Source organism: Seriola dumerili, unplaced genomic scaffold, assembly GCF_002260705.1.
Source record: "Seriola dumerili isolate Sdu_G_001 unplaced genomic scaffold, Sdu_1.0 BDQW01000331.1, whole genome shotgun sequence".
Lineage (NCBI taxonomy): Eukaryota > Metazoa > Chordata > Actinopteri > Carangiformes > Carangidae > Seriola > Seriola dumerili.
In genome coordinates this window covers 723972-735503 of record NW_019174586.1, presented here as the reverse complement: position 1 = coordinate 735503, position 11532 = coordinate 723972, and the positions used below count along the sequence as shown (strand labels likewise).

At 42.6% G+C, this 11532-nt stretch overlaps 1 protein-coding gene across 2 annotated transcripts in view; it reads left to right on the top strand.

The window, feature by feature from the left end:
- Positions 1-237: 237 nt before the first annotated feature.
- Positions 238-11532, top strand: part of ppp2r2c (protein phosphatase 2 regulatory subunit Bgamma) — a 21139-nt gene continuing 9844 nt past the window's right edge. Inside the window, exons 1-3 of one of the 2 annotated variants that reach the window (XM_022759906.1) lie at positions 238-360; positions 753-1089; positions 11222-11319. In XM_022759906.1, coding sequence (XP_022615627.1) covers positions 1014-1089; positions 11222-11319 — 174 coding nt within the window. In that variant the 5' untranslated portion in view covers positions 238-360; positions 753-1013. Of the gene's footprint in view, positions 361-752; positions 1090-4643; positions 4726-11221; positions 11320-11532 lie in introns of those variants that run through there. The other variant, XM_022759905.1, reaches the window with a different exon arrangement.

Genomic DNA, 11532 nt, shown 5'->3' with positions numbered 1-11532 from the left:
CTCTGTTTCTTTATCATATTTAATCACCTGCAGTCAGTGGTCAGGCAGATATCAGCTCTGTGATGATTGGCTGCACCATGGAATGGGCGGGGCTTGCTCTGATGCATCACACACACGTACCAGCGCAGCAGGACAGATCCCCTCTCTCACTCTCCCTCCCCCTCTCTCTACCTCTCACTCTGCCTTTCATACATACGCCAGAGCGCAGACTGCAGCAGAACGGAGGGCCAGTAGGATTTTCCTCCTCGCACTGGATCAACCAAGAAACCAGAGAGACAGTTATCCGCCGAGGAGGAGAGAGATGTTATTCATGGAGAATCCATTGAGGAGTACCTGACCAACAAGCTGCCGAGTGTGTAGGTGAGTGTGTGTTTGTGTCACTGTATCTGTGTGTCCATGCGTGCGAGTTCACTGCAGAAGCAGCAGCACTGCAGATACACCGACCAGAGGCTCTGCTCATCCCTCTCTCCCCTCCCCCCACTCTCCTCCTCCTCATCTCCTCTTCTTCTCGTGGAACATCCATTAACAAGTAGGGACTTTACCCATTTCTGAGATCACAGGGCAGTTTATGTTGTGTGCGTTTGTGAGAGCGTATAATTGGTCTGGCCACACCTGGACTCAGCAGCTGCAAGGTGGACACAAGGTGCACTTGATTTTTCTTGCCGCATGAGTAATGTGTGGTCTTGTGAAGCACAAATCAAGCTCACCCCTGGTAGTTTTTAAACTGTTTTCAAATGATCCTCCTCCTGCAGGGTTGCATCTGGCTCTCAGAAGCAGTTGTGTGGACTCCTACACGCACCCATCCCTCCTCCTGGACAGGCCCACCCCCTTCCTACCTGCCCCTCATCCTCATTTAAGGATAGGATGCCTGGCTCTGTGCCCCTGTGCTGAGGAGGCGTCGGTGGGCAGCAGTATGGGCCCTGTGCCTGCCAGCATCCCCACAACCCCCTCCACCACCGATCTGCCACCACCACGCTGCCCCACCGAGACGGGCGCTCCCCCCAGCCCCGCTGATGGGCGAAGACACTGACGCCACCCCAACGCTCAACCACCGCGGCTTCCTCCCCGACCACAACTATGTGACTGAAGGTAAGAAGATGACAGAGGAAAATGTGTGTGTCTATATGTGACGTGTGTGTTTGAGAGTGCCCCCATGTGAGTGTGCATTTGTGTATCGGACTTTTGGAGAGTGTGTTTGTGTGTGTGTGTGTGTGTGTGTGTGTGTGTGTGTGTGTCTGTGTGTGTGTGTGTGTGTGTGTGCATGCTTGTCTGTCAGACAAAACAAGCTCTGGACGGCTTCCTAAGCTTCTATAAGCTCTGTGTTGATCAGTGTTCAGACAGAGTTGTTGACAGAGCAACATGAAGTAGGGAGCAAAACACTCCTCTGTGCAAATTAAAACATCTTTGGCACGTTTCCCTCTCCTCCTCTCCTCCTCTCCTCCTCTCCTCCTCTCCCCCATCCTTTCATACTATTTTCTCAATTATATGAATGCTTTACCTTTGATTTCTGTTTTTTTGTTTGTTTGTGCTTTTATAACCACTTTTTTACCTTGTGCAACACAGCTATTTTGTTACACTGCAGGGAAGAATTGATCTGGCCTGTGTCCAAGTGTGTGTCTGTGTGTCTCTGTGTCTCTGTTTGTGTCTGTATGTCAGAGACAGAGTGGGAGAACATTTTTTTCTGTAACAGCAGAAATTTCCAGAAAACCAAGTCGTAATTTCCGCCACATTCTTTCGTACTCATTGCACTGCATGTCATCTCTCACATCATCATAGAGTCACATACAAGCACTCTCTGTTGCTCTCTCTTCTTGAATATAACAGGTGCAGGTGTCAAATTATAGCATATCAGATCTTAGGTAGGGGAATATTAAAACATTCCTTGGGTTTGTTTCATAAAACAGATGGATTATAACCCTGGATAACCCCTCCTTCTGCTAATCTCAATTACACCACTAATCTCACCTGCACACTAGCTTCCCTGTCTGCCTTCCTGCCTGTCTGTCTGTCACCAATCTGTTCCTTACACTCAGCTCACTGTTCACCCTGCCTCTTAGACCAGAACAGCGGATTATCATTTAGGGGTCATGAATGTGTTGCAAGCTCATTTGTGATCCTTGTATCACTGTAGAAAGGGAATTATGTTTCCTGTGTCTGTTCTGTAATATAATTTCACTCACACAGAAGCACATACTGTAGTCAGGGGAGACCTGTAGTGCTGCTGCCTGTTGATTGTGTAAATACTTGTGTGTGCATTCAACACACTGTATTGCTGAGAAGATTGAAGACTGTTTTCTATTTCTGTGTGTTTCTTTGTTTGTCTCTATGTCTGCGAGTGTATGTATGTGAATGTGTGTGTCATTTATACAGTGTTTCCATGAGCAATGTTTGTCTTTGTCTATTTCAGAGAAAAATTTTGATGAGTGAGTGGCAGAAAATCAGACTTAACATCCATCACCAATCATCCATTATTGCCATAGCAACAATTCGTGATGATAAACATGCTGCTTTTCATGCTTGGCCAATATGATTGACAGGTCGTCTCCACCCACCAATAATGGCAGTATTAATTATTCCACACATCTCAGGCAGACACAGACATTATTCAGGGTGAATTGCTGATTAGCTCACACCAAGGTGGACACACCGCTCGACTCTATTGGTCTGAAAGGGCTGCGCAACACATGAACAACCTGAAAAGAGATAGTTGCAGAAGAATAATTCCAAATTGTGCTTTAAAATATCACAAGAATTCCCCTAATCACAAACAAAGGTCATTTTCTGTCACAAATAAACAAAATGATTCATTACCTGCCTCTTGTTCTACATCCACTCCAACCCCCTCCACCTTTCCTCCATATTCACCCCATCCCCCGTCCTCCTCCCCATTTCCATCCCCCATTGCCTTCCCCTCCCTCCCTCCCCCCCTCCTGCTCTTTCCCCCTTCAGTCCTCTAATGCAACTCCCAGCATTGCCCGGTGCTGAAGTGGCACATCTGCCAAACTATTATCCAACAGTGCTCTAAAGGCTGCTCAAACACAATGTGCCTATTTATGTGTGTGTTAAAGAGAAATACAGAGGGTGGTGGAGACAGAGGTGGTGCATGTAATTTTATGCTTGGTGTATTTTGTTATCTCCTGTGTGTCTCCATCTTTCTTTATTTTTTTGCCTGTGTTGCATTCATATTCATGTCTGTGTCTCCGAGTGCATAGTGTGTGTCTTTTTGTTGGCTTAGGTCTGTGTATGTGTATGTATATGTATGGGTGTGTGTCTGAAAGTGTTTAGTGTGTGAGTGTATGTGTGTGTGCGCATACATAACAGTGTGTCTGTAGCTCTTCCCGTGGGGATTCCCCTGGCCTTTAACTCCTACAGGGGAGGGATGCTTAACCTCCCTCTACCTCACCCTCCCCTCCCTTCTTCCCTCCATGTCTTATTCCCCTCCTCTCCCTCCCTTTGACTTTCTCAATATCTGCCTTTGCTACAACCTCACCTCCCGCTGGAGTAGCATTGGGTTCCAGAATGAATGAGTAAATAACAAAAAATTCAAACTGTTTCCATTTTTGAGGTTTTTGTAAGTTATTTATGAATTATAACATGTCATAAGTAATGCACACACATCAACCCATTATTATTGTGTACCATATAGAGGATTGTCTGCCTGTTAATGCTGTTGAGGGAAATAGGTAAAATGTCTCATTTCAAGGACCAAAAAGAAACAACCTAGTTTTTAGAGTGGTGTGTTTTTGACAGAATCCAGTTGGCTTTGAAACGGTTTTATACATTCTCAGTCTAGTGAGGAGCAAAATTGGAATCACAAGTTCCTGACATAAATATACATCTGAATACAATACTGCAGAGACAGTGGAAAATCCACAAATAGGTCAATCGTATAGGCAAACGCTAAACATGAAAATATAATTTTTCACAGCATATCAGACTTGAACATTTACTTTCATTTCTTTTTCTTTCATGTTATTTTTAACTGAATACCTTAACCTTATCTTTGTACTGTTTAGTATCCTGTAAGGGGCCGTTTTCAATATGTTTCACATGATTAAAGATTCATTTAAAAAATGACAGAATAATGAATAATGGCGGTAATTGTTGGTCACAGCCCTCATACATACCATTATATAATTGTCACTTCTGAGGAAATGTGAGAAAGCTTCTGGCTTTCTTCTCCCTGTGGTGTGCAGTGAGCACAGTTATGATCACCTGCAAAGTGGATTTTCATAAAAGAGGCCTAACAAGACATACTAAGACCATCCCAATAGTTGTTTAAATGTGTTTATCCTCCGTGTCTTGCTAGCCTTCTCACCAGACCCAACATGTGAATATTTCATGTTACATAATAGATACAGTATGATCATGAATACACCACCTGTAGATTTTCATTGGTGAGTACTCATGGCCGATTGTGGTGATGTAGTAACTCAGTCCCTACCCTTAACCCTAACCCCTACCCTGCCCTGCCCGGTCCTGCTTACTTCCTCACCGTCTGCCTCCCTGTTGCTCTCCTCCCTCCCTTCCCTTCCCTTCCCTTCCCTCCATCCTTGCTCCTCTTGCAGGGCTGCTCCTGGCTATAGCCTGAAGAGCTCCGCCCATCCTGTCCACCCCTCTCCACCCTGGAGTCCTCCCCCAGGATGTTGAGCCCCATCCAGGTCCTGTGCTCCGACATCACTACCCTTTCTCTGGAGCCTGAGCCGTTTGCCTCTTACACTGAAGGTGTGTGCTCTATCCTGTTCTATCCAGAAGGTCATATCTATTTCACACAGTTGCGCCACATGACCCTAGTGTTAGATATGAGAGTTCACGTGTGTATATGTGTGTTCGGCGGAGTATGGATGTGATTAAGTGGATTTGTGTGTGTTTGTGTGTGTGTGTGTGTGTGTGTGTGTGTGTGTGTGTGTGTGTGTGTGTGTGTGTGTGGTGGGTGTGTGTGTGTGTGTGTGAGAGTAATTTGAATCAGGTGAATTCTTACTTGGGTCTGAATGTTGTAAATATCTTAAACATCTCTTTGTCTCTGTCTGTCTGCCTCATCCTTTTTGTGTGTCTCTATTTTTGTACCTGCCACTTTATTTTTGTCTCAGTCTTCCTGCTTCAGTGTGTGTGTGTGTGTGTGTGTGTGAGATTGATCTCTCTAAATAGTTTGACCAGACAACACCCCATTTCTTTTAAAGCGTAGCTATCTTACATCTATTTTTATTTAATACGAAGCAAGACACACATAGACATTCACATGCATATGAACATGCACAGACACACTTTCTAAACTCTCTCTCTCTAAACGCTGTACCATGTGGGCTGTGTATGCATCCATTATTGCAGGCATCCATTATTTCCTCAATTTATTAATTAATCATGTGGTCTATAAAATGTCTGATAATAGGGGAAAATGCTTGTCGCAGTCTCCCAGAGGCTTCAAATTGCTTGTTTTGTCTGAGAAACAGTCCTAAATCGAAGGGTATTTTGTTTGGTTTTGTAAAAGACTGGAGAAACCAGCACATGAGACGGTGGAACCAGTGAATTTTCTGCAGTTTTGCCCAAGAAAATACTTCAATATTAATTGATTATCAAAAGCATTGCAGATTAATTTTCTTTTGATTGACCAATTGACTCATCGTTTCGACTATAAACACATGCAGACAGAGATAAGAAGGACAGCATAAAAAAGGGCAAGAGTTTTCTGAATATAGGATTACATTTCAGTATTTATGAGACATCGACACATAATCTGAGTTTAGATTGGGTGTGAACCAGCTAAACTCCTAATCTTTTTTTATGTTACAGTCTCACAAATCTGTTGGAAAAAGAAATAGATTTTTATCAAAAATGAATCACACATTGCAGCTCTGAGTATTCTGGCAGTCAGAAGATGATTTTGCAGTTAGGTAAAGAAGGATTACAGGGGTATTTCACACATGCTGAAGCCGGCTTGGTTTGTGTTTCTAATTGTTTGTGTCTATAACCATTAGGCTCACACCAGCTCTTACCCATTGTGGCAATGTGTGTTTGGAGAAATGGCAGACTCCCTGCTGTGCTGGGCTTAAATCACTTCTCTTCACACATGTGCACCTCTAACACAAACACGTGCACCAGTTTTTTCCAGATAACTCCAAAACGGCAGGACAGGGATCAATTTAACGTCTCCCTCTGGCAGTCTCTCCCCTCTCCCTCTTCTCTTCTCTCTCTCCACCCCGTTTATTTCTCTACAGGGTAATTGAGTACACACACTTGTGCTCACGTACACAGGAAATGCGGGGTGCTTGAGCTGCACACACACACTCCCAGACACACATTCACTCAGATCTCCTGCTGAGTGGTCGTTTGTCCTCGCTTTTAAGGAGTGTGTGTTTTTGGCTCAGCTTTAATGGTCCATGTTTACCCAGACCCAAGATATCTATAATTGGGACTGTAGGACGTCTGCTCCCCTGTCTGTCCCTATAGTAGCCTTAACAAAAAAATAACTAAATCTCCCTTCCCCTCAGCTATGCCACTACCCTCATCTAGCCCGTAAACCTCCTCTCCTCTTCTCTGCCACCCCAATTTTGCAGCCACAGATGAGTCTTAATGTGTATAATATAGACTATGTTTGAAACTACCATTATTTTTATCATAGTATTTTTGTTTGAAAAGTGAATGAAATTATTTATAGTTAATCAAAATAGTTAATTTTCTGTTGGTCATCTAATCAATGAATTGACTAATAAACTCAGTTCTACCTGTCAGTAGTAGTTTATAAAAATCTCTGTCAAAAATGCCCCGTCACAATGTTTAAGAGCCCAAGGTGACATTTTAAAAAGGCTTTTTTTGTTTAACCAACATCTCCATATTTTCAAAGATATTCGATTTATAATATGATAAATGGTATAAACCTGAGAAAAGCTGGCTCCACTAACAATTTGACATTTTAATTTATAAATCACTTAAAAAATGAATGAATTACCAAAACTGTTGTTGATTTATTTTGTGGTGATCAACTTATCATTTCATCTCTGCCTATAAGATTCTTTGATCATTAAGGAGCTGCTGTCCTCATAAACACCTCACAGCGAATTTGAGTGTTTGTGAGTTTGGTGTTTATCACTTGTGCATGTTTTTTGATGCGTCTCTGTGTCATTGGGTTCATTCATGTTTGTGTGTTGTTGTTTTGGGCTGATATGTACTGTATGTGTAGGCACATGCACTTGCAGTCACAGAGTGTTCCCCCAGCTCCTGCAGTGTGGTGATGAGTCAGACAGGCCTGCTGATGCTAATGGACTGTCTGTGGGAGACAGACACAGCTAGTTTGCTATACTGAAGCAAACACACATCCACACTATAAGACACTGACTTACAGCTTGACACCCTAACAGACAGTCACACAGTCACACACACACATATTACATCAGTACAATGGCCAGCGGTGCCTCTTGGAGGAGAGCCACAGCACTGTTGATGATGCTAGCATCTGCAGTGGTTGTTTGTATTATTAGCAGTTTATTTTTCTGTAGTGCTCTTCTAATAAGGAGACTGAGAGAGACAGATGGGTGTGAGCTGTGTGTGTGTGTGTGTGAGAGAGAGAAAGAGAGAGGCACAGAATGATAAAGAGGAGGGAGGCCAAGAAACAGACAGAGGATGAGAGAGGAGAGTGTGTGCTCCATATTTTATTTAGCTATATTGTGTACCGCTTCTGTGGTTTTGCTTAGCTTAGCTATTTCTCTGTGTGACTGGAGACACAGTTGTCTGTACGTGTGCACACACTCACTCACACATAGTGTCAAGCACACACATTTGCAGTGCATCATTACGTGAATTCAAAACTCCCTGGTGTGTGCACACATGTTTGTGAATTTGACTGCATGCATAGGGGTCTGTGTGTTTTTATGAGTGCCATCATATGTGTTCATGCATTATTATCAGCATATCCTCAATTTGGCTCATAGTGTGTGTCGCACATCCTGGGGTATTAATTTAGCAGTGTTTGTTGTTGGACAAAAGTGCAGCACCACAATTATTTAACCGCACTCCTTCTTCCTGCGAGGACTGGATTGATGAATGCCACTTCCTCCTTTACCAGACTGCCATATACGGCTAACCGTTACGAGTACCGCTGCTACTGGTTGGCTCAGCTTGTTACTATGGCAACCTCTGCTCACCGGAGGACCCCTCCACTGCCTCCGCCCCAGCGCCTCTTCCCTCCACCTCCCTCTCCATCCTTCCCATTCTTGCACCACCAGCATCACCACCACTACATACTCAGTAACATATAGCCAGCCAGCAGAGTGCTGTGGGGGAGGGATGAGAGAAAGAGAGGGAGCTGAATGTGGAAAGACAACCAAGAAGAAAATTAGAGAGTGAAATGGGGCAAAAGAGAGAACAAGAGATTAGAGATGACAAAAGAATGTGTTGGGGGAGAGGGACAGAGAGAGCAAGAGAAAGCATGAAACAGAGGAAAGAAACTGAAACTGAAGAATAAAGAAGATACTGCAGCGACTGAGAGATCAAGAAACAATGCAATAACTAATGGAAAGATGATAGAAAGAGAGAAACCAGTAATACATGAAGTGTGTGAGGAACAGGGTGAATAAGGCTGTGTTGGTATAGAGATTGAGGAGCAGTCCCTGCCTCCCCTCATCATAAAATCTCTCTCTCAAGGCCACCATGAAAAAGGCAAGGCTACAGCTTTGGATCACATTGACTCTCAATAAATAAGCCTTCCACACTCTGTTTTTATTGCAGTCAGTGCTTATTGAGGAACATGTTCTTTTCTTTCAAAACTAAGCTCACTGAACCCCTTTGTTGAAGGCTTGGTGAGATACAGCACCTGAAATTACTCTTATTTTTAAATCTAATCTATGACATTTTGGAAGAGATTATTTAATCATTTGCTTGTGCAGTAGGAGACCTGAGATTTTGCCATCCAAAAAAAATCTTTGTGAGGCAGCACTGATCTGGAGGCTATAACACTAGGACAGTCAAAATGTAGCTTGCTCATTGCCTGTGGGTTGTGCTTCTTTGGCATACGAAAATAGTGGTAGGTTTTGTGTCTTTAGGTGATATTGGTTTATAGGCTTTATGGACAGCAATGAATAGTTTTCAGCCAAAGAATGACTTTGCCCTCTTTTTATTTTCCACCAGATACTATTTTATGCAGCAAATTTGGTACACTTTCATCTTCTTTATGCTAGGTCATCATCTATTTTAGGCTAACAACCCAGCTGCACAAGTAACATGCAAGCATTTTATTTATTGGTAGTGTTTTTAGATACTTTCACTGCAGCACGTACAAAGACATATCATGTGAAACTGATGTTTTGTTAGAAAATGTTGCAACAGAGCAGTCTCTACTCTGGCATATGAAGAGGAACTGGATGTTTTACTAACCCAGTATGATTGTTAAACCATGATGTGTGGAGTCAGACAACCTAGCAGATTTTAGCAGTGATGGAAAGACTCTTTAAAAGAATAGTTTGACATTTTGGGAAATACATAGATAAGAGACCAATGGAACTCCCATGTCTGTAAGCTAAATGTAAACCTTTAGCGAACAGTCAGGCAGCTTAGCGTAGCATTAAGACAGGAAATAGGGGAAACACCCAGCCACAAATCTTTCCACAATACTTCAAGACATCGATAACTATTCTTTTAAAATAATTTTAGAAATAGTGAACATGCAAACATGCAAATTCAACATCTGACTTACTGCCCCATACATGAGCCTTTGAACAAGTGAAAACTGAACCAGTTTTTCCTGTATCATGTGAAGACATGTACATGGATCAAATTTGATTGAGAAAGCTTAAGAATCTTCTGTATTGCATTTGAAGACTATCCAATCAGCACTGAAGTCATTGCCATGGTGATCAGCATCACCAACCACTGTCTGTCCTTAACATGGCCTGGATTTAATAGTGTGAAAACTGCAATAACAGATTGACAACTGAGCTGGACATTCAGTTCACTTCCATCAGTAACCAAACTGGACGTTTTTCAAACAAATAAAAGTTAAAAGGCCTAAATGTAGAAATGAGGTCAAAAGATGAGCCTAAACAAAATATGTACATGATGGTGCATGATGTTGCTCCATTAATGATCACAGCACCAAACTAATTACCTATTATGGCTGATTTTGAACTGGATGAAATAAGATGACCTGAGATAACTTACTATGGCTTCATTCCAGGTCAGCTACATCCTCTCTTGCCTCCTCTTTTACAGTGAACCTTTAGATACTGTGTGAGAGATTTTTTCTGCCTCTAAAACAGCGCTGTCTCCAAATAAACTTCAATCTGCAGCACAAAGCAGAAGTGAAAGGAGGATAAGCAGACAGAAGGGCAGGGAGGAGATTACATGCAACGTTAAACCAGATTCAAGCTTCAGATGTCACATTCGCATACCCTTCATTAGACGGCACAACTGAGTGCTATTCTGTGTATTGTGCGATGCAGGAAGGATCAGTGAAAGCATTGAGTCAGTAAATCCAAAGTGGTTAATAATGTGCTTACTCTTCACATTACAGAGTTGACACTGAGTCAGACTGTGTTGGTGTATTAGGACACAGAGCTTTTGATGGGGACATTGTCGCAAATATGCGAATGAATGTACGCAAAATAATAATCACTAATTCAAATGCACTCTGAGGTGTGTTTACACTTTCAGACACTGCAGCTATAATTCTCACTATACGCACACAAACACACACACAAACAATTTGTGTTTGTGTGTGTGTATTTGTGTGTTTGTGTACGTATATTGTAATCCTGTGCCTCATTGTGCCATAGTGGCACACAGATAACACCTGTGCCTAACTTGAAACAGCTGTGTGTGTGAGAAAGAGGTATGTGTGTGTGTGTGTGTGTGTGTGTGTGTGTGTGTGTGTGTGTGTGTGTGTGTGTGTGTGTGTGTGTGTGTGTGTGTGTGTGTGGTGTGACAGTGACTGTCTTTCATTTTCTGTATGTTTTGATGGTGATTATATATACTGTGTAATCTGAATTACCTCTAATAGTTTACACACATTTGCAGAGTATTAGTGTTAGTGATCAATTATTGTTTTATTCTGCACATTAATTTGCATATTCTAATCCACTTACATGTTAATGCAATGACTCTTTCCTTGGTTTAATAATTTAGAGTCAGATAAACAGATTATATAGAGGAATGATGATGTGTGGCCAATTAGCTAATGGCTACTCGCTCTCTCTCTTCCTCCATCTTTGTCTCTATGTCTCTCTCTCCCCAGCTGATATCATCTCCACTGTTGAGTTCAACCACACAGGAGAGCTCCTGGCCACAGGGGACAAGGGGGGCCGAGTGGTCATTTTTCAGAGGGAACCAGAGGTAGACACACACACCAACTCTCTCACACGTAGACTCACACACACAAATATACACCATTTCTCATTTCAGCTGTAAGAGCAGCAATGAATGTACACTGTTCCCCTCCAGCTACACTTTAGATTGATTGATAAATAGTTGATGCTCCTGCTGTGTCAGAGAGTGTATCATTATAGCTGTGCAGAGTCCGTACCATGCTATTGCTTTGCCTGCTCA